Source organism: Corvus brachyrhynchos, unplaced genomic scaffold (assembly GCF_000691975.1).
Source record: "Corvus brachyrhynchos isolate BGI_N302 unplaced genomic scaffold, ASM69197v1 scaffold61, whole genome shotgun sequence".
Classification (NCBI taxonomy): domain Eukaryota; kingdom Metazoa; phylum Chordata; class Aves; order Passeriformes; family Corvidae; genus Corvus; species Corvus brachyrhynchos.
The window spans coordinates 9,831,424-9,854,390 of record NW_008236478.1 but is presented as its reverse complement, the minus strand read 5'-3'; the positions used below and the strand labels follow the sequence as shown (position 1 = coordinate 9,854,390).

Here is a 22,967-nt window from a genome sequence, read left to right as displayed (position 1 = left end):
GTGCTGACTCAATGGGGCTGTGGAAGGGATCCATGCTGGAGCGGCCCATGGGAAGGGCCTACATTAAAGAAATTAGTGGAAAACTGTCTCCCATGGGAGGGACTCCCATAAGCAGGCAAAGAGGAGTCCTCCCCCTGAGGGGGAAGGATTGGAAGAGACAATGTGTGATGAACTGATCACAGCCCCCATTCCCTGTCTCCTTGCACTGCTGGGGCAGGAGGAGGCAGAGAATTCAGGAGTGGAGTTGAGCCTGGGAAGAAGGGAGAGATGCAGGAAAGTGTTTTAAGATTTGGTTTTATTTCTCATTATCCTGCTCTGATTTGAACGATAATAAATTACACTAATTTCACAAAGTCAAGGCTGTTTTGTTTTTTAAAAGTAATCAGTGGTATCTCTCTGTCATTATTGTGACCTGATTTTGTTATATTTTATGTATCCTGCCCATGTGAGGAGGGGAGTGATAGAGTGGCTTTAGTAGGCACCTGGTGTCCAGACAGGGTCAACCCAGCACAACTGAAAATCAAAGGTCCAGCCCTCACAGTGCCACTGATCTGACAGCTGGTCTACAGAAAAAGCTCTTCATTTAGAGAAACTACAAAAATGGGAATAGTGATACTGATCTCCATTGCAAAAGCACACAGAGGTCTAAGAGAACAGATAAAGCCATTGCACCATTGCTGCTGTCCCTTTAATACACTACCAGTTTGTTTTCAAAGGGAAACTTCTAAACTTTCACCTTCCAGCTGGTGAAACTTTCACCGTCCAGGCTGCCAACCTGACTGCAATTCACAACAGTGGTCACATATGCCATTTTCAGAGCCAAATCAAAATTTCCACTGGCACAGGCCAGATTGGCAAACACATTCTCTCTCTCTCTGGAATACTACCTTCCTTTGACCCCCTCATCCACGAACTGAAAAAGCAGTAAAACCCAAAAAGTCTTATCACATGGCACACACAGTCCAAGGGCACCAGCTTGTGCCAGCCCTGGAGGCCTAGGTAACATTTACTGAGACACACAGACCCTGGAGAAGCTGAATAGGCTCATATCAAACTGTAGTGATATCAGCAATCCTCCTAGGGGTTACAGGTTGTGGTTCTGTGCAAAGGCAGATAAGAGGATGCAATCTGGCCTTTAAAATTACAATTTTTTCTTTTTGTATGTGTGTATGCTGGACATTCCATTATCATGGATGATTTCACCTCCATCATGGAGTTTTAACATTCAGCCAACTCTTTAATTTTAATTCAAGAACCAAGACTTGGAAACTAACTCTAAATTAAATCAAGTAGTTTAAGGTTCATTTGCTCAAACCTATTAGACAGCTGGATACATTTATTAAACTGGACCTGTGTTAATCCAGGCAAATTGGCCTTTGGGCACACTGCAAAAATAAGTACAGTAGAAAATCAGTACAGGAGTTTCAGCAGGGTGGGGAGACCAGTAGAGGAGTCTCAGCCAGGACATTTGAGTCTAAGACAACATTGTCCTGTGCAGCAGCACAGAGAGTGAGACTGCACAGTGACACAAGACACATCTGGTTCTGCCTGGGATGGCTACAGGCTGAATGGGAAAAGAAGCTGCAATCCCTCAGCATGGAACTAAAATATATCATCTAATAATACCAGTCACAATATTACACACGTCATCCTTTAATTCAGTGTCCCCATCTTCCACCTCTCCTCAGAACACCATAGTTTACTCATAAGTGGGCACAGACAAGGATCTGACATATACATTAAACATCCCAGGAGGAATTGTCATGTGATACAGACTGCTGTTCTGAAAAAAGGTGGCCCATACACTTATGTCTATATCTTTTGCCATACTTCTGTGAGAGTTAAAGTACAATCCATGAGGTAGCTGGAGATAATGCTTTGCAAAGATTGAAAAGTGCTCTGGGTCTGACATTCAGACACAGGTAAGTGGCACCATGTTTACTACTTCAGCAATGTGTACAATCATGCCAAGGTGTCAAAGGATCAGCTGCTCCATGTGCAGCTATGTCCAAAGTATCCATCCCAAACACATCCATATCTGCTTGTACTCTGCTGCCTATGGGTCTGAAATTTAAGCTAGAAGATGAAACAGATTATATTTCCAATCCAGAAGCAAGCACTGTGAGAACTGCATGGACATCTTCAGCAAACACCACTGCTGCTGTACCTTTTTTAGGTTACTTTCTATTTCAAAAAATCTTTTTAAAGCCCTATTCGCAATCAACTTCTATGGCAAGGACAAAAACAACAGCAGGAAAACTCTACACTGGAGGGCTTAAGCAGATGATCAAGTTACCAGTACCTAAATTGTCTCAGATGTACTTTAATGGTTCTCTGTGCATGAGCACTGAGCCAAAAATATCTGAACTGTAACGTGGTTTTGCATCCCTGTATTTCAATGCAGTATCAACTATGTGGAATTACCAGGTACTTGCAATGGATGTGCATATGTGGGTGGTTGCCATACTTCAGCTGGGGCACAGCAACTTGCCAAGTTACAGTAAATATTTTTTGCTCCTGAGCTCTTCTGGTGCCTCAATTATGCTTCCACAAAAAAAAAAAAAAAAAAAAAAAAAAAAAAAAAAAAAAAGCAAGTTCTTACAGTGAGCTTCCTAACTGGATGTAAAATCCCAGTAGAAGCAGCACTTACTGTTTTTATTTTGCCTTTCCTGATATTTTTGGTAGCTAAGGTAAGAGGTTAAAACTAAGCAGCTTTGTCAAAGAGAAAACAAAATACTTGTGTGCCTATTTTTTATCTCAAGTTTCACATTTCATGTAAAATCCCCATTTCTTTCTGCTGCAATCTCACCTCAGTGCACACCTTCAATTGCAAATGTAGACAATGACATGACTTAAATTGCTTTAGTAAATAACAGCAGAAACTACATTGCAAAATTAACAGCTGCACATTTTGCAACTCTAAGAATGGAGAATAGTGCCTGTCTCACTCTTAAAGCCCACAATAAAAACTGCAGCTAATAAGCAATCCTGCTCTCTCCATTTGAAAGCATGATGTTAACTTGTAGTTTCACTTACTTTAACTATTGATAAAGAAGCTCTTTATAGTACATAGTTACAATACACATTATTTGAAAATTCACTACAAAGAAGTCTCATCTCCCTCTCGAACATAGCCAGACTCTTCAGCTTGAAATTCTAGATGCAACTGTTTATTTGAACACCAAGAGCTTTAAAGTACTGTGCTGGAATCCAGCATTATGTACTGCACACTGGTACATAATGGAAACCCCCTTGGTTATTGGAACACCAGCAGTTTTTAAACACTGTGTTGAAAGCCAGCATTAGTCCAAACATAGTTCAGTTAAGTTGCAAGTGAACGCTGGTAATAACAGTGGTCTTCAAATCTCAGGGCTGATAACAACCAGATGTAGAAAGTAATGACTCCTAAGAACAACACAAGACAGAAGGAAATAAATTCACAAAGGTTGAAGTTCAGATAATAACAACCTTTTTCAGACAAGGAACAAACTAAAACACAAAACAGGCAAAGGCAAAAAGTTTTTAATAGGGCTGAGAGAGTTCCCTGTCTCTTGTGAAAAGCTTAGGAAGAAAAAATGAACCTGTACCTTGGTGCTGTTGCCAAACCACCAGAAGTAGGTAAGTGTGCCTGCCTGGCTGGGCCAAACCACTGCAGTAATGTTGACATCCTTATTTCTGATGGCAACAAAGGGGACACTCAGATGGACGTGCTCAACTGGACCTGTGGGAAGAGAGTTCATTATTAAAGGTTTTGAGTTAAATCCTCCCTGCACAGTTGTGAACAGCAAGGATCTTCCCTTTAAATAAATCAAAAGTCTTATGTCAGCAGTGAGAGTCTAGTTTAGAAATAAAAGAGAATTTCAGCAGTCAATGAACAGCAGAAAAAGATAATCAGATTTAAAAACACATATTTTTTTTCTCTCTTATGCACATTTTCCACAGTACTAATTTTCAAAGGGTCAGTACTGTGTTTAGAAGAATTTTTTAAATGCATTTTGAAGAAGAACAATGAACTAGCTTTGCTTTATATAGGGAAACTGCTACAGAAAGCCACAGGGATAGGACACAAGAAAGGGATAGGACACAAGAGAGAAAGAAGGTTTTTTCTTGAAAATATAACCACTGAGCTACTAAGATTTGTGGGAAGATCATTTTAGCCAAGATGGCTTAAATCTGGTTAGATAAGAGGCATTTATGACTTGATTAAATACCCCCAACAGTTTTTTAGAAGACTCACGATTTTGGAAATCCTTGGTAACTTTTTGACTTAGACCTGACCTTGGGAAGCCTTTGGGGAGTCAGTCACCCCTAGTAAAACATCAGGAACCACTTGAAAGATGTGTCCATTGGCATAACAAAGCATGTAACTGTCAGAAGCACTTGATTCTGAAAGACTTAAAAAATAACAAACTACCAATGCAAAGTTGTATCTAATAAATGAAAATGCCCAGAATAAACCCAGGGCATGAAGCCATAAATTCAGAAGGCAGCTCCTCTCTCGAAAAAACAGTGTAAAAAACACTGAGGTTTTGTTTGGTAGCTTGTTTAAAGCTTTACTATCTCCACTGTTTTTCTTCTTGTTCAATCTTTTGTTTTGGCTGGTACTGAATTTCAGCTGATAACTGCTGCCCATCAGACAATGTTACTTTCTTAAAGGGTTGTACCTTTAAAACACAGCAAACTGACAGACTATCCCTGTGAGACGGAAAGGACAAAATATGAAAAGTCAGATTCTTTTTTTTTTTTATAAGACATTCATTCTGGGAAGGAGGAAATTTGGTGATTTTAACTGAGACAATCCTCTTGTGTTACCTCTCAGCTCTTCAAGCATGAAATGGAGACATGAATCAGTTCTCCATCTACTTGGATTACAAAGATTGCAGCGAGCAAGAGCTGTTCTTTTACCACTGGAACATAGAGCTCCAAGCACAAAAGGACCCTATTCTTGCTTTTGGCTCCTTAAAACTTGATCTTTTTCTCACCCCCTTTTCCCGAGAGGTCTCTACCAGTGAGTCACAACTGAACTCTGACCACAGGAAGTACTCTGGGTTTGCAGGAATAGCAGGTTCCCCCAAATATTTTGCGACAGTGCATGTAAGAGGAAAATAAATAATATCTCTGCTTCCTTTAAATATCAAGATAAGCAGCTTGACAGCAGATTCCAGAAAGCTGAAAAGTTGACTGGATGCTAATAAAGCTGCAGGGTAGAAAATTAATGTTGCTTGAGGCCAAGAAGCCTTTTTCTCTCTTCTTTTTAGCACAGGATCCTAGTACCAGACAGACTGTATAATAAGAATGACTTGCAGGTATTTTTGTCTGTTCATTTGAGCTTCAAGGTCAAACCTCCTATATTGACCAGTACATCCAAATATATCAAAAGTTTAGTACTGAGGTGTCACCTTATTTCAGCATTTGCATGAGTGTAGGTGCTTGCAAAATATTTCCCTAGAGATAATGATAATAAATTGGCCACCTAAGAATGCTATAAAACTCAAAGGAGAGATCTGAAAGGTTGATGAAGAAAAGAGTGAAGCAGAAAAACCAGGCCAAGGAACTGTCCCTTGTTGCATTCTGCTTTAAAATCATCACCATGAAAAAGTAGTTCCTTTGAGAAAAATCAGATAATCCATACAAATCTGGTTGTTATTACCAGGTAACCATCACTTTTGTCAGCTAATGGCCCAAGGTGAAGGAAAAACAGTTAATGCTCTAATAACAGGTTGTTAAGTGCAGCCATGATTGACTTTGAGGGAATTATGAGCATAATAAAAGCTTCAAGGAACATTTATTCCTTCACACAGGGAGCTGGAAATTAAAATGGAGAAAAAAGTTCTTGAGTTTTGGAAATTTCAAATGTACTTCCTTTCAGCAGAAAAGCTCAAGTAAAAGGATGTAAGACATTCTGACAGATAAAGAGGGAAGGCAGACATGGCTACGATCTCCATTAGGGGCAAAATTGATGGGGTACATCTAATTACAGAAAATCTAATAGTCTGAGAGTAGATCAAAGAACTGGGCTCTTTTTGGCCTCATCCTGCATTCCACATTCTCTGCTCTCTCCTGTGGCTTTGAGAAGTTAACTGAGAGCTCTATATTTGAGTCTGCCCACGTGTCAACTGGAGAGAAATTGCATTGATCTACCAAACAGGACAGAAACGTCAGGGATGCATGTCAAACACATGAAATGTGAAAAGCAGCACATTAGCACTGAGTACATTCATATCTCAGGAAGCATGCTCAGCATAATGCTTTTATTTCATTAAATTAGAACTGTAAACTCTGAAGTTCTGAATAAGTGACTCCAAATTTAGTAGTTTAATCCCAACCTCCTAACATGAGGCATGTACAGAAAATACACACTCGGACTTTGTTTCATATGCTGCTTGGTCTCTGACCCTTTCAGAAAGCCCAGTAGGCATTTCCAAACTTTTCCCTGTAACTCTGAGGACTGCAAATACCCTTGTGCTAAATAACCCCTTCCCTTTCCCTTAATTCAGTAAAGTCTACTTAAGAAGTTAGTAGAGTGTCTAGAAGCCCAAGCCTTTGGAAGAGCAGGAGCTGCACGTGTGTGTGGGTTTTCATCTATTCTTAGGCCCCCCACTGAAGCTGAAGTGACTTTCAGTGAGGTCCGATTTTCACCCAAGGAATCTGGCAGGTGGAAGTACTCACAGACCACATGCAGGAACAGGACAGCAGTGTCTGAGCCCAGGCTGTTCTCTGCATACGCCATCACCTGGAAGATTCCAGCACTCTTATACACGTGTCGGACGCCATCCTCCACGGGGCTGAAATTGGCATAAGATACTGCAATGCCATCTCCAAAATCAAGCTGGATGTTTGTCCTTTGGGGGTCACCCTGCAACAGAGAAGGCTGGTTAGGAAACTGGGCTGATAAAAAAGGATTTATATTACCCTCGATCCCACTTAGTTCCACTTCATTAGCAAGGACACAAAGCTGTAACTTTTCAAAAAAAGCTAAACTTTGTTCTGTCATTCCCCAAAGTGGCCAGACACAGACAGCGAAAGACCAGACAGCCCATCCTAAGGTAACTGAAACAGGTGACATGAATCATCTCTTGCAAATATCCACCCCTGATGATCGAGAGTTTAGACGACTAGCTTAAGCTAGACATGCAGCTTCAGGATGGCTGAATTTATACAGGTTGAGTCCCACATTGAGGACTGACAGGTTTTTTTGTCTAATGTCAGTCAACACAGAGAAAGGGCCTGGATACACAGGAGAATGAAGCAGATGATGAGAAAATCTCTTCTAGGATTACTGTCAATGACAGTTATTAAATGAAGGAGGGAAAAACAGACAAGAGATTCCAGTACCACAGGTATTGTCTAGAGACAGAAGTTGCACTATTTTAGTTTAAATCATGCTTTAAACTACTGTAGTTGAACAGTAGAAGTGTCTGTTTTCTCGGTTTCTTGGAGCTTTATTTTATACTTGCCCCCAGCTGACTAATGTAACACAAAACAAGGCTAATTTAAACAAAGCTAAAGCCCACTGCAGTGATTTCACTAAACTGAAATAAAACTACAACTCAGATTAAGTCTCTGTAGCTTTAGCTTTCTGCATATATATAAGATGTGCTGGGCCAAATAATTTCCTTTCATTAGAGATCTGCATTGTATTCACTGCGGGTGAAGTAGATACCACTACATTTTGGAGATGCTCCTAACCCCAAACTGAAGTCAATTCCTAGATATACTGAGGATATGATTTGAAAGTTTAAAAAAAAAAAAAAAAAAAAACTGAAAAATCTCTGCTCATAAATTTACCTTTTTTTTTTTAATGGGAAACTCAGAAATATTTTACAGTCATCTCATAAATACCATTATAGTTGCAAATGCACAGAGAGCACACACAAGAAGCCAGACCACAGTGAAGCAGGTCCTCTGTGTAGATAATCAGGACCTTAGCAGCCCCCACAGACTTTATCCTCCTCACAGACTATACCTGCATGAAGAAAGCAGAGTTTAGGAATGCTATTTTTTAAATGTGAATTTACTTTGAGTATATACTTGGGGTCTTCAGATACTCATACAATCAGGATTATTGCATGTAGTTTTTGAAATACGGGTATTTGGCTATATATGTTAGATTTTTCTCCTTCCTTGCTCCATCATTCCCATTTCATGGGAGCCAGGGCAATTTTGGCTATTGACTTGATCAGGGCACTGTTTTCACCTCTGCCCCACTAGGACATTAAAAGTTCAGTACAAACCAAAGAGCAATCAGAAAGGACTAAAGTGATAGTGACACTAAAACGTCTCTATAATATTGAGTAGTCAGTAACATCCTTTAGACAGAGAGTTTTTAAAGTCACTCTAAAAAATTCTCTAGCAGGAGCAAAATCACACTCTTGGGATGCTCAGTTATTTGATAGAAAGGCTCCCACAGCTTGTTAAACCTTTCAAAACCACTTCTCAAGGGAATGCACTAAGACCGCAAGTTCATCTCATGCGGAAGATACTGAACAGAGGATAAAAACTTCATCTGGGCTGGATTCATCACTGATGACCTCAGGCTGAAATCTCTGGCACCAACCACGGCAGCTCATCTCCCTTGCCTGACAATTCTCTTTTCTATTTCTTTCTTGCTTCTCCAATATGGTTCTATCTGAAATGAGAAGGTTTCACACAGAGAAGCAGGAACAGATTTCTCACGACTAAACAGCAGCAGATGATCTTTTCACCCAATTATGAGCTGGGTCTTCAATGCAAAGCCTGCCCATCACACTAATCATGTTTTCTTTCTCCTTTCCATACCTCTGTATCCAGTATATAAAATACTAAAACAAGCATGCTAGTCCCACACAAAGATGTCAGAGTTTATAAATATAAATTAAAATAGAAGGCAAGTGGAAGCATTTCAAAAGGAAAAAGAAATCACTGCTACCCATATACATTCAAAAGGTACATTTTGTTGCTTTAAGCCCCATAAATGACTGAACGGGAAGAAGTTATGGGCTGTCACAGAGATTGGAGCTCTGAATATGGAAATCAGTGAACAGACATGGTCAAGAACACAACTCCACAACAGCTATTTGGCAGTTTATACTTTTTTGTGATCAAAAACAAACTCAGATTTAAAAAAAAGTCTAAAAAGGTTCTTATTTCCTCATGTTCCCTTGCATGTATACACAGTCCAAATCACAATCCAGCCCCATATTTCTGAAAACACTGCAAAACCATCAGTCATTCTGCATTTCTTTGTCCACAGTCATTGCCACGCACATATTCTGAATACCACTGTGAAGAATACTACTAAAGCTAATTCTCTAAATCCCAAGAAACCCAGTTTTTGATTAACTATGATGAAGTCTTCATTTACCATTGACAGCCTAAAGGTCAGTCACCTCCATATATATCAAGGCTGTGTAGTAGAAGGCAGGAAAGAACTGTCGGCTCATCAGGGCTAGTCTGATACAGCTGAATGGAGACCACACAGATGTACCCATAGGAGGGCTGGTCTGGCTGCTGTTTGGCTCAGAAAGGAAGTGTAAACTTAGGTACAAAGCAACCACCAGTAAACAGACTGACCAGAGAAGGTGGAGGAAGCCAGGAATGAATCGGTATGGCAGCAAGGTAAGTAATCATTAAGACCTCTACTGAAATTATTTCTTCCAACTCGTAAGGAATTCTTTGACCACAATTCTTCTCAGGTTCACACTAAAAGACTGGAACACTTTTGTCCAAAATCTAAGTGTTCCTCTCCTTTTCTTCTTGAAAGTCTATTCTTTTAAGAAACAAATCACACAAACTCAACACACAACTTTCTGTGGAATAAGCTGTTCACCTACAGAGAAATGTTCCCAAAGATCCTCTTCCCTTAGAAAAAAAAAAAGGTTGTTTCAGTGAAATGTTTTTCCAACTACCACTATTTTTCCATCAGTGGACATAAGAGTGAACGCCCTCACATATTTATTCAGCTGCCTCTTCAATCTCTGAAGCCTTGCAAAGACTCCACTCTTCAGCTACCTTGACTGCTGCCTTATTCCCCATCTGTTTATCATTCTTCGTACGCAGCAGTTCCACTTGAGTTCCTTAATAAATTACTAGTTGATTCCTAATTTTCAGATTATATCTGTTCTTTTCTGAACTCCCACTCATAGCGTCTATACAAATTGTCTTACCGTGTCAAGTCTGCAGAATATGAAAGAAGCAGCAAGTAGACAAGAAATCCCCCTTGTACAAAAGCAGAGCATGCATGAACCTCTGAGGAAGTAGTAAAGAGGCCCTGTCAGATTAGTGTGGTCCCAGTGCAATACTTAGCTACTATATAAGAATTTAACTTAGTGTCAGAGTGTGTCTGCCTCAGCTGCCTCCAGGTGCTGCCCCAAAATAACATACGCAGGACAGAAAATGTGACAAAAAATAGTTGTGTTTGTCCAGCACCACCTCAGTCCCTGGCCAGAGGAGCCTCAACATTTTGATGCTTTTGGCATAAGCATGGTGTCACTTATGCTACTGTTGGCTACAGAGGGAACTGTACCAATAGATAAATACAATAGATATGGGCTGGGGAGCTCAGAGGTGCTTTGAGGAGACTCAATTCCTACTGCGAAACAACAGTGCCCCTAACTGCTCCCCATGAGTGTGAACATGTTTCCCAATGTTCTTAACCTTTCCCAGAAAAGCTGAAGCTAAAGCTTTGCACCCCAGATACAGAATTGTTCACCACAGAAACAACACTTATGCCTCACAAGCTCCATAAACTGCAGTTCACTAGAGGCAGCAAGAAGTGAGTGGTAAAATAAATTTTTGACCAGCTCTATCTTTCTTCAGCATTAACTTCATCATCACTGATAGACAAGATAACCAAACACCTTTGGTGTGACCCAATATGACCTGCTTTTATGTGTCACTGTAGCCCTCAATTCTCTTAAATTCCTTAATTCTCGTAAATCTCAGGACCATTCACCATTTCATGATCCCCTTTGACTGCTATTTTCCCCTCAGCAACCTGAAAAGTGAAGGAAAAGAATGCCAGTCCTGCCACACAGAGAGAAGTTTGCTGAGACCACTAACACACCTCTTCCATAAGGATGACGAAGGTGGCATTGCGTCCCTGCTCCATGACCAGCTTCCCATCAGCGGTGAGGATGTGCAATCCCCGCGGTGCTTTCCCAGGGCATTTCTCCATCTTGGCCATGTACTTCTCTCGCAAGCCATCTGTGCAGTTGTTAGACACAATCCTTCGGTACCTGGGGAACAGTAACAAAAGGACATTGGGCTCAGACAGTGGGCAGAAAAGTTCCTTTGTTTGGTTTTTGCTTTGTCTCTCCACATTAATGCATGTGTTTTTTCAAAGGCTAACTGCCTGCATGATCCCGTCACTGGAAGGAAGAATCAAAGAAACCCAACACTTTATTAAATGGGTGAAAGCCAAGCCAATCACAATCCAACCTTCAGAGATTCTCAGCAGCATCACTGGCAAGAGACACATTGTGGAGGTGAATTACTCTGCCCTGCTAAAAGGCAGAGAATTCCTCCAACTCCCCAACGCCTGCAGGATTGCATCCTGCATCCCAGCTTTTTAATTATGCCTTTTATTACGTTTTGTCTGCCTCTATTGGGCTAGAGGGCACTTGAAAAATATGCCAAGGGCTTTGCCCAGTTCGGTTTTAAAATGATTTGAGGTACGGGTTTTTCTCTTGGCTCTTCTTGGAAGAGGTTGGCTAAAGAGCAAGACAATTGGCTATTCCCAGTGTTGTTGAGGGGGGTTAACGCTTTCTACCAATTTCACACCAACCCCAACTATTTTCTTGTTGCTCTCTGTCAAGAAGGCTACAAACAGTCATAGTGGCCAGGGCTCCTGTAATTATATCCCATATTTAAAGCAACTTTTCAGCTGAAAGGGGGTCTCTGAAGTCAAATGCCTCCGGACTCCCAGCAGCCTCACTTCATCCAGCCACCTGCACCAACCAGCCAGGAACAGGGCTGGTTCCTGCCATAACCATTGAGCAGGCAGGACACATGACCCAGAATCAGCCCTACAAAATCCGCAGGGTCTGCCCTGTCCTAGAAGGAACATTGCAACTTTGCACCAGCCAGTGAAACCCAAGTCTCACAGCATTTCCTGCATGAGCATTTGCAAAGTGATGCTGCCATAACAAACCAACACTCGACATCTGCTGTGGGTTAGACCAGGAGAAATCAGCACATGAAGCTTGTCTGAAATGCAAGGCATTGTATGTACGAAGTGAAAATGGCAGAGGAAAAAAACATAAAAGAGGATAGAAATTGCTCATTTGAGCCTTCCTAGAAGCTGATATAAATAGGAGCTGTAAGATAGTAAGAAGCTCAATAAAATACAGGGTGAAATACCTCAAACCTATCCTTTTAAATGTTCAGTTGTCTCTCAGATAGACCTTTTTGATTTGTGTTTTAATTTTGCAACAAAGGGGAGCTCCAAGTCTAGGCTCCAGGGATCACACATCACTTGATAGCATTGCAGTATCTACATGTCACTTATGTTAACGTGCTTCTCCCTGTCTCTGAGGAACAAGGCAATGTTCCATACAGATGCTGCTGCAAACATCACCTCATGAATAAGACTGAAAAAGAGGATAATGGGATGCAAAGCAAAAAAAAGAACCATCCAAGTTCTCTTGTCTACTGTAGTCACCAAAACCAGACAGATTGCAAGATGCACTTACCTGTGGAGGGCTGTGAGCTCTTGGCACAACAGCCCTCTGCACTCCCTTGGAGAGATGCCTGAGGGCCAAAAGAATCCCCCCAGAGATAAGCAACCTTCCTCAGGGTTACGGTGACAAAGTGAACCGCCCCCAGCATGCCTTGTTTCTGTACCCCGTTGGCTAATTGGTTTCTACCCCACCCCCTGCCTATCCCATAAAAAGCCCCTGTTTCTGCCCCTGACTAGGGAGCCTTTGTCCCTGGTCTTTCCTTCACAGGGGCTGCTGGACACTAAAAGCTGCCTCTGTGGAATAGCCAAACGAGGCTCCTCTCTCTGTCCTGGAGTTTGCCTTGGGTGATTTCACAAAGAGCTGATTCACAAGAGCTGATATTACTTGTAGACTTGTAGCAGAGAAGTTGCTACACTTGCTGGAATCACCTGCAGCCCAGGGAGGCCTGCCACCGCCCCTGGCAGAGCTGCTCTTTGCAGGACGCTCTCTCTCGGAAGGTCGCAGCACACCAGTGCTGACCAGCATGAGACTCCCTGTGATACTTACCCAGTGCTGTTCCAGTAGTTCTGACCAATGTTGCAATCCTTGGACAGGGAGGACGGGCTGAACCAGAAGGCTGGGATACACTGGTTGTTGCTGTGCCTCTCATATCCATAGTCACTGTGGAGACAAGTCACAAGTCGATCAGTGCACCCTCCACTAAATTTAGCTCAGAGTTTTAGGTGATGTCCCCAAAGCAGGTGTATATTGGTGGTTCTCTGCTGGGATGGCACAGCATCATGGATTGGGCTCATCCAGAGACTAAGTGCTGGACTAGTCTGAGAGGCAGGAACACAATTCACTGAAGGCATTTGATCCCTGACAACACCAGAACTACCAACCTTGCAGAGCACTGTGCTTCATTTGGCAACAAAACATGACTGAGATTCAGAACGAATATTGTATTATTCATTTCTTTTCCTACTAATCTCTAACTTAAATTTCACTTTTTGGGTTCTTTTGGTTTGTTTGCTTTTTGCAGCCTTTGCTTTTAGAACAAGCCAGACTAATTCTAAGTCTAATGTCACTTTTTCCCAACAGTGGCTAGGAATATAAAACACTAGGAGCACGTCCTGAACAACTAGCCCCAGCAGGTATATTTACGTATGTTAATGGGCTCCCTGCTCCCTGAGCTGTGACTTGCCCAAGAGAAAAAAACAGCTGATGTTATTCCAACACCAAACTAAAACACAGCCAGCTTTGCAGTCTAAGGATTACATGGTATTGTGTCACACAGTGAAGGCAATCCAGGGTATTGATGCTTCCTTGGACCACCTAAGAGTGGAAGTGTACACAACCACATCCAAAACCTCTTTCTACAGCTGCCTTTGTGTGCCAATAGAATGATGAAGCAATAGGATTAACCCAAAGCTTTCCATAAGTTTTAATAGGCTCTGGATCAGGTTCCTATGCATAGTCTTTATTGACAGGCTGGATTCAAAGGACAAATAAAAAGAGACTCTGGATTTTTGCCTGCAGCAAGTTAACAAATGCCAACACACTAAACCTCTGTGAAAACACAGACGCTGCAGAAGACACAGTCTTGAAAGCATTCTGTGCTCTTTAGGACACTCTGAGTTTTATCCTTCCCCTGTTCAGAGCCTGAACTACCAATAGAAAGTCTCTAGGAAGAGCTTTGGTGAGACAAAATTGTGCTATGTCCCCAATGACCCAGGCTGTTACTGTTCTTTTTTTGGAGGGCAAAAATTCTGTAAGCTACTTTAAATGGTTTGGAGATTCCCTAATGCTCTTTCTCTCAACATTCAATTTAATCATTCTCAGTGGGTCCAACCTGCACAATTGAAAATGCCTAGCAGGGACTTTGTAATTAAAAATATTCAGGAGGAGCTGTACTTTGCCTGAAAGAAGAAAAGAGCTGCATAAATATTTAATAAAATTAAAGACAACATTGCTGTGTGCCCTCAAGGTTCTGTGCTTGTTCATTAACTTCTGGTAAATGTATATTAAAACCTCACATGCTGCCCACCTTCCTTCTCATAAGCCCCAGGGTTTGCATAAGTTAAGGAAATAATCAAGTCCAGCTGCTGTGCTGTCTCTCAGGAAAGCTATCTTGACAGAGTAAATAAAGAAGCAGGAGGAGGGAAAAGAAAGCTCAGCGAGCTCTTTAATAACACTTATGAGATCCTTCTGCCATTCTCTCTGTTAGAGAAAGGCCAGGATTTGCTTCTGCAAGGGTTGGCAGGGGTCACCCCTGATCCTGACTCAGGAGGATTTGTTGAACTGGGGCATAATCATGACTTATGCCCCCAGATTTTAGATCAGCCTCATATCTAACTGCAGGGAACAGCGCTGCAGCTGTGAGGCAGACAGGGGCAAGGGCACTGTGACCAAATGAGAGGGAGCACAGCCCTCACAGCGTGTGCTGAAGAGCTCCTGCAGTCATTTGTCCTATCCCCTATGCCTAGCTCTCGAAGGCAAGTGTCATCACAGCAAGTGGCACAGGGTGCTCCAAACCCAGAACCAGCTCCAAACCTCCTTATGGGGGAAGCAGAGGGACCATCTGCTGGGACTTGATGGTCACCATACTCACCCAGTCCTGGCTGCTGACCCTCCTCCTTTCCCTGACACACCACAAGACCTGCTCAGTTCAACCCAAGGGACAGACCAGTCAGTCCTTTCAAGAACAACTGGCAACTGTGAGCCCAGCCAGAAGAGAGTGGACATCTTCCCTTGAAAAGGAACCATTTTTCTTGAAAGAGCATCAAGTGAAAGTAGGAGCTATCCTTTCACCTGTCCTGTCCACCTTTTAGTCAGCAGAAAAAAAAGGCACTTTGAAGCACCTCCCCTTCTCATACTGACATCACAAAGAAGGCAGATGAACCTAGAATATATTCTGGAATAACCTGTGTCTTGCCACTGACTAACCAAATGTCTCATCCTTTAGAAGTCACAGAGCAGATGAGTCCACCCTTCCTCTCTGAAAATCACTTTTAAAATAATCAAGCTTGGTGCTGCACTTCCAGCACTGCCAGTATTTTCCTCAAATGTACTGTCCCACATATTCTTCCAGTCAGCCCTGCTGAGTAACATCAAAATTCACCAGAGAGTTTCTTCTGATTCTCCATCACCAGCTATAACAATTTTGCAAGCTAACATTCTGTTGGCAGTGCAGGGTCTGAAACAAAAGCCAGCTTGTTGTCCTCTAATTGCATTTCCTGTGCAGGACTGACAAGGTTAACAGCAATATTCTCTCATGTTAGTGGGAAAGTTAAGCAAAAATGACACTGAATGCATGAGAGGAACCTGTCAAGTGATTGAAAAGGTGCGTTCTGATGCAGACCCTTTTCCCAAGGCAGAACAGCACTTAAGACCAATTCAGCTACCACAGTTTTCTACTTCCAGCTTGGAAAAGACAAACTTCACTGTGTAAATATAAAGCTGGTGAGGTAAAAGATAGTGTAAGGAAAAAAAAAAACCCAAAATAAAATCCACGAGCATCTCTGGAGACTGGTGCTGGATTCACCCCATAGGCCTATGCCAATGCCAAGGGCAGATACTGCAAGGCAAGATAGCTTGTCCTGCAAGCTCCCATCATGAGAACAAAGGGGAAAGATCTCATGAGTCAAGATATGGAGTCTCAGATGTAATCTTGGCACTAGGAACAAATTAAACACCCATACAGATAAGATGAGACTCTCTTGTTCTATATCCATGACTGTCTTAAAGACAAACTACTATGATATTCAAGAAAATATTTTGGTCTATATTTTTTCTTGAATTTGCTGCATTTCAGTATGTCCATGCTCTAAAACAGAACCATGAGTCTCATCTGGCCTAAGTCCAAATAAATGTACAGCTCTCATGCCTCACACGTGTTCACAAAGCATTAGAAGGTAAGTGAAGTTTTCAGGAATAACACCAGTACCAAGTCAGACACTGATCCTGATAACCTACTATAAAGATTAAAATGTTTTCTCAGCTGATCAGCTTGCAGGGTATTTTGAATTCCATTTAAATGACATTCTGATCATTTAAGCTCAAACATTACAGATATTGACAGTCTTAAACCTTAGAAATATTGCTTATCACAGACGCCATGTAGGAATTCCTTGTACAGAGATCCTGACTTATGCATTCTCCCATCTCCAATCTCTGATTGTCAAGCAATAGCAAGCAGTGTCTCATTTTTTCCCTGCTTTATTTTTAAACTGCTTTCAAAGTGACCTTAAAGCAATTTGAAAATTATGGTCCCATTAAGTTAGAGACACCAATATTTATGCAAAACAAGTAGTTATATCTGACAAGGGCGGGCTGTACAGTCATGTCACAGAAGCCCTTTCAGAAATTTCTCAATAAAACATTGTTAAAAAGCAACAAATTGTTCCCAGCAATTCAAGAGAATAATGATAAAAATGCATGTTTTGCTGGCTTGTTCCCTAGGTAGTCAATGACCTTGGGAGTGAGGACAGAGAAATTCCCTCTTTCCTCTGAAAGGAATATGTTTTGGACCAGAGAAGTCCTGGCTGTCACTATTCTGGAATGACAGACAAAGAATATCAATCAGTACTTGCGATTATTTTGCTTTTGAATTTCAGGCTTGGATTTCTCCTGGAGATTAACAAATGTTTCCTGCAGATGAAGGGGAAGCCTCCCTCACTCAGCAGGCTTGGGGATCACATCTCTGCTATATGGTATGATTACAGCCACAAAGCTGCACGAGACCCAGTTCCTCTGCAAGGTTTTCTGTCTGGGTAGTATTTTGGGACAAAAATACAGCCCCTGCACAAGTCCCCAGAGTCACATACTCACCACTCAAAGTCTCCTTGGCCACAGACACACGGTTCAGACACCACGGTTTGGGAATAGTCCCGACCTAGGGAACACTGGGCTCCAGGCTTGCGTTTTTTATAGATCTTCCTCTCTCCCATGACACAAGGCTCCCCCTTCATTAGCCAAGGAACAAGAGGAGAAACACAGTTGTAGTGGCAGCTGGGTCTTAAATGGAGCACTTTTTCAAAAGACACAAAAGGCAATGAAAACAAGCATTTACCACTGGGAGGGTGGGAATTAGTGTCCAGCTCTCTTTTGTGGCTTTGCAAAATCAAAAGTCTCCTTGGGAGGACTCATGAGCACAGTGTGTTCAGCATTGAGTTGGGATGCTAATGACAACGTGCCCAAAATGCCTGGATGCCCAAGCTATCACACCCACTTATGCCACGTTTCAGAAGGTATCCACCAATATCTAGTCCTACGAATTGTCCTGAAAAGACAATGTGGGTGTACGACAGGGTTTCTTCCATATGTCAGACAAAATCTTCTGCAGAAGCAAGTGTCCAGGCCTGAATCCCAGGCCAGGGGACAAAATCCAGGTGTGGAACACAGAACTGAACTCCCTTGTTATTTCTGTGATAGAGCTGGCTTTGTTATAGACAATTCTGATGGCATACTTCACTGGGTTCTTTGAATGCAAAGGTTTCCAAGAACACTACTGGGAGTAGCTAATCTAAAAGAAACATTTGGTATTTAGGTGAGTTGCTATAAACAGAATTTTCTATGATGCAGAAATAATTTGTCTGCATAGAAGTAAGAAAAAAGACAATAACTAATTGAAATACTTCTCTTTCCCATTAACAGTGATTCCCAAGATTACTGAATGGTACACATATTTCATGCCTTTTCTTTCATTTAAATTATTTCCCTTTTTTCAATTCTACGACTTCAATTATCTTATCTTTGCCAAATTAATGTTCATTTCTCATTCATGGATTTCATTCAGGAATGTCACAATGGTTCTGGCTCTAGTTCTGTTGCCCAGCAGGGTGTGGGACATCATTTGGGTAGCCAGCAACCCATAAGTAATCTGCAGAGGTTATTGACCTCTCAGTTATAGTCGCTTCAGGACCTAAATATATCCAGCACAAAAATAAGCCACTCTATCAAAAGCAAAGCATGCATCCTTGAGTAGAAATGAAATAATTTGGTTTTCTCAGGTGTCTTTTATTCAAGAGCTTTTCAGATTCACAGGTTTTACAGATATTCAAGAGTTTTACAGATACCTGCAGGACTTGCAGAATGAATAAATGTTTTTATTTTCATTTTTGAGTGGGGGAAATAAGAGGCAAACTGAAACAAAATTATTTTCATGAGTCACTGACAGAGCTATAAAGAATTCACTGTCATCTACAATTCAATCATAAGGTGTGGTTTTACACTGGCCTAAGCATCGAGGCCAAAAAGATCCAGCTGGTGCAATGGACTATTTTCATAAAAATAGAAGGTAATCTCCTGAACTTGCCCATAGATGCCTGGCTCCATGTTTATTCATGCACATTCTTCAAGGGATGCAAAAAAATCCGTATGGTTTGCTGTGAAGAACAACTACATTCTGGCAACAGAGAGTAGGGGAAAAGGAACCCCCATCAATGCCCTCCTACAGAGTGGGAATACCTGATTGTGCAGATGCCAGGTTTGGTAGTCATCCTTGGTACACCTGCGGCTGAAGAGAGACTTGTAATCCACCTTGACCAGCTGCCACTCAGAACGGAGACTGAAGTGCCCAAAAACTCTGAGCATGGGAGACAAAACCAAAGAACCAGAGTCAGGCAGACTCATACTTCCATTAAGCAAATAATGTCTCATGAATCTCAGCTGCAGAAACTGATACAGTCTTGGAGCTTAATGCCAGAAAATGGTATTCAGTCATGAATAATAATTTCCTGTTCTTACAACACCCCAGGACTGTTTAGCCTTTCTTGACACCTCGTACACAGCCTGCATTGCAAGGTCTTCCCCTGACCCTAGCACCCAGCAAAATGGAACCCAAATCTAATCACCCTTATTGTGAGGTTTAGAGGGAGGTTTAGAGGACAGAGAATTTTTTTGTCATTATTTCAAGTCTTTCACTAATCTACATTTTTACCCAAGCCACTTACGAGATTTTATTTTGTTTGTTTTAATTATTCCAGACTAACAAAGAAGGTGGGAGAAAGACAAGACTTACAAATTTTCCTGTGAAATCAAAAGAGAAGCAGAAGATAAGACTTCCACACACTGAGCGTAATTCAGATCCTGCTGTGTCCCCAGTGTGCTGCCATCCCTTAGTTCATCTCAGCTTACACTGTAGTCATACAGGGCTTTGTAATCATTGTTGGCTTTGCTCTCCCCCCACTCCTTCTGTAGTCTGCACCAAAATTGCTCTGCGTTGTGCTGTTCTCCATGAAACAACAACCACCCAGGAATCAGTCATGCTCTCCCCTGGAAAACTCTCATCTCATGGGGATCAGGGAGAGAAAGGTGGGTGGGGGATATCTGAGAGTCTGAAGTGGTGGGTTTGCTGTGGACACCTGTCTATATCCAGGTTCTGCCTCACAGAGAAGCTCCATGAAGCTGACAAGGAAGGATACGATACAAGAAGAACCTGTGCCAAGTGCTGTCGTGAACAAGTGGCTCAGGTTAGAAGTGAGCAAGTGGGGAAGGACTTGTCTGGTAGAATGGATTTATTAGGTAGATTGTTTCTGGCTCTCCAGAACAATTCTTAGTGTTGTCCTAATTGCAGGGTATTAGTGATAGGAAACACCACAGCATTCAGGCCAAGCTACAGGAGAAGCTGCAGTTCCTGTTCCTCAGCACAGAAGGCACATCCTGGACCAAGATAAACCCATGGAAACCAAAGCAGTATGGGGTGCCAGAGCACTCGGTGGGAGCAGGAGGGAGAAGGAAGGAATGGGAACGAGCATGGTGGGATGCAGAAAGCCTCCAAAACTGTACTCAATAGGAATTCTAACTGCAGTTCCCCTCCCTACTTTTCCTTGGCACTGGGTACATCCCATCAGCTCTTATGTTACAACTGCTTTCAGCACATAAAATCTTGTTTTTGCTGCATGAAACATCAGTCCCTGCAAAGCAGCAATGCAGCAGGCAGAAATCATTTAGTCCAGCAGATTTATGCCAGTTTAGGATTTGACCTGGGTGCTTATTACATGGAAAACACAGCAAAAGGAAGAGAGAACATGATTGAACACAAACATCGTCCTAAACCCAGAAGACGACAGGGTTGGAGAAATCCAACACTTTGGCAAGTCAATGCATCTAAAAGGAAAATCTTGCTCCTCAGATTGTCCCTTAGCTAACTGTCCATCAGGAGAGCAAAAGGTTTCTTTGTGTTTTACAAAAATCACCAGAATTACTTGATTTTTAAATGTATTTTAAAAAACTTTAAAAAATTCTTTCTGAGACTGAAATTCTTCCATGATAATTAATGAAAAAGACCCAAGGTTTTCTAGGCGGAAGGCGACATATTAGCATTCCAAAAGCACAGAACATTAGATACTCTTTAATTAAATGGTTTCAAAGAAGATCTTTGTGTATAATTGCTATAATTTAGATGGAAACAATACTACACAAAATGTAATTAGAGGAGTGTGAACAGAGAGGGATGTTTTCCTCTGCACTGCAGAAATGGTTCTCAGTCACCTGATTCCTAAAGCAGTACTTCCCTATCCCACCCTCCCCTTTCTAATAAAAAGCTCCTTAAGGCTAATCAATTACCATGGAAGAAGCTTCAGAGATAAGAGCTGCAGAGAAGCTAACAAGCACCTGCACCCTGGGAGCACTGCTCACCAGTACCAAATGCCACTTACAGCATGCCTTCATTAGCCAACACCATGGAGGTCACACTACAGTTCAAGATGACTTTGTTGTGCATTTAAAAATTTTATCGGTTTCTATAAGCAAACACAAGGAATGGAGAAGAGTGCTATGTGATCTGTGGGGTTCCAAGGGTCTCTCAAGCAGCTTTCCTTGGAAAGTGATAAAAACCTTCATTGTTCCTGAAATTAAAAACGAGCAAAACAATAACAGGACACTAACTGAACAAAACCAGGCATTGCAGCTGAACCCTGCTTTCAGAGTTTCTTGTTGAGTTTTGTCAACTAAATCACTGGTTGTTTTTACACAGTGGACAAGGTGCATGCATATGACCCCTCACATCATATCTCTTTTGAGGTGGTCAGGTCCAATAGAGGGTTGGGCAGACAGCAAAGAGCTGCAACATTTTAAAAATTATAGTGGTCCAGCTATCAATAAGTGCTTGACACTAAATACTCCAGTTCCTACATATCAGTTTCTGTATCAAGTGCAAAGAGACAAACAAGCCCCAAAGAAAGAGATGCAAAAAGAGGTTGGTGGGACCTTATTTTTCCCTACTCAACTGGTGAGTCGTCACACCGCTTTGAAAATACCATCTCATTCAACGTACCCAATCCCATGTGCCTTCATTTCTCATTTACTTTGGTCACTAAATAAGGGGGGTGTATTTTTTTAATAAACATAGCTAAACTATCAAGATAATACAGGGAGGAAGGAAATAAAGTGCTATAAAATTTGCCTCAATAATTTTGTCTACCATGGTCTAACTGAAAGCTCTTAATTGCTTGTTGCAAGGATAGAAAACAAGAGAGCTGGGGTTTCAAGGTCCAGCTTTGAGAAGCCAACAAAGAAGGTGTATTTTGATTTTTCCATATGAGAAGTCTGATCTGGGAGTCCTCGAGAAGCACTAAATACAAGAGCCTAGATGGTATTTAGATAGAGTCAGTTTTCTGACTAAGCTCAATTTAACAAATGTTCTCCAACCTAAGACATAGAATGGCAATTTACTGGCTTTAGACTGCATAGATTTTGTTCTATCCCTCTCAGTAAGCAGTTACAACTCCACATAAAATCTTAGCTAATAGCACAGCATCTTCTCAACTGGCTCTATGCATAGCTCACAGTGAAATCATTGCTAAGAAAACAGAAAATGCTTCCCAATCCCTTCTTTGGAGAAACAAGGCAAGGCTTTTACTGCCAGGGCTGGATGTCATTAATTTGCAGAAAAACTATTAGAAACATGGAAATCAATTCTGAAATGCTTACAGTTTCATGATGGAGTCATTTTAGAAATGATCATTGGTAATGCTGCTATAATTATATCTTTCATTAATTTTTTAAATACACAGTAACTTACAAATGCTGCCTGGATAACCTCATACAGAAGTTCTTTAAAAGGCTTTTTAGATTTATACAGTGCTCTCTTCTCAAATTGCATTCCTTTTGCCTTATCATTCCTTGTATTGTTGATAGTTGTGCTTTTTATGTAATTCAATACCGCTCATTCCTGTCAGATCAAGAGAATGAATTGAGGGTCACAAGATAACAACTCACCTGCCTCTGGTCCATAGCTTCAATCCCTGTCCCTGCTCATGGTATGAGAAACAGACCTTCTCAAGTAATAGCTCCCACAGCAAAGGCATCAAATCTGTATCCATGCGG

General features: G+C 41.5%; 1 protein-coding gene across 1 annotated transcript in view; it reads right to left on the bottom strand.

Moving 5' to 3' along the window:
- SORCS3 (sortilin related VPS10 domain containing receptor 3) overlaps positions 1 to 22,967 on the bottom strand; it is a 277,450-nt gene that overhangs the window by 19,509 nt on the left and 234,974 nt on the right. Inside the window, exons 16-21 of the mRNA XM_008643870.2 lie at positions 19,107 to 19,224; positions 17,469 to 17,602; positions 13,206 to 13,319; positions 11,045 to 11,216; positions 6,670 to 6,856; positions 3,588 to 3,721 (exon numbers count right to left, since the gene is read on the bottom strand). Of these exons, the coding sequence (XP_008642092.2) occupies positions 3,588 to 3,721; positions 6,670 to 6,856; positions 11,045 to 11,216; positions 13,206 to 13,319; positions 17,469 to 17,602; positions 19,107 to 19,224 (859 nt within the window). The remainder of the gene's footprint in view (positions 1 to 3,587; positions 3,722 to 6,669; positions 6,857 to 11,044; positions 11,217 to 13,205; positions 13,320 to 17,468; positions 17,603 to 19,106; positions 19,225 to 22,967) is intronic.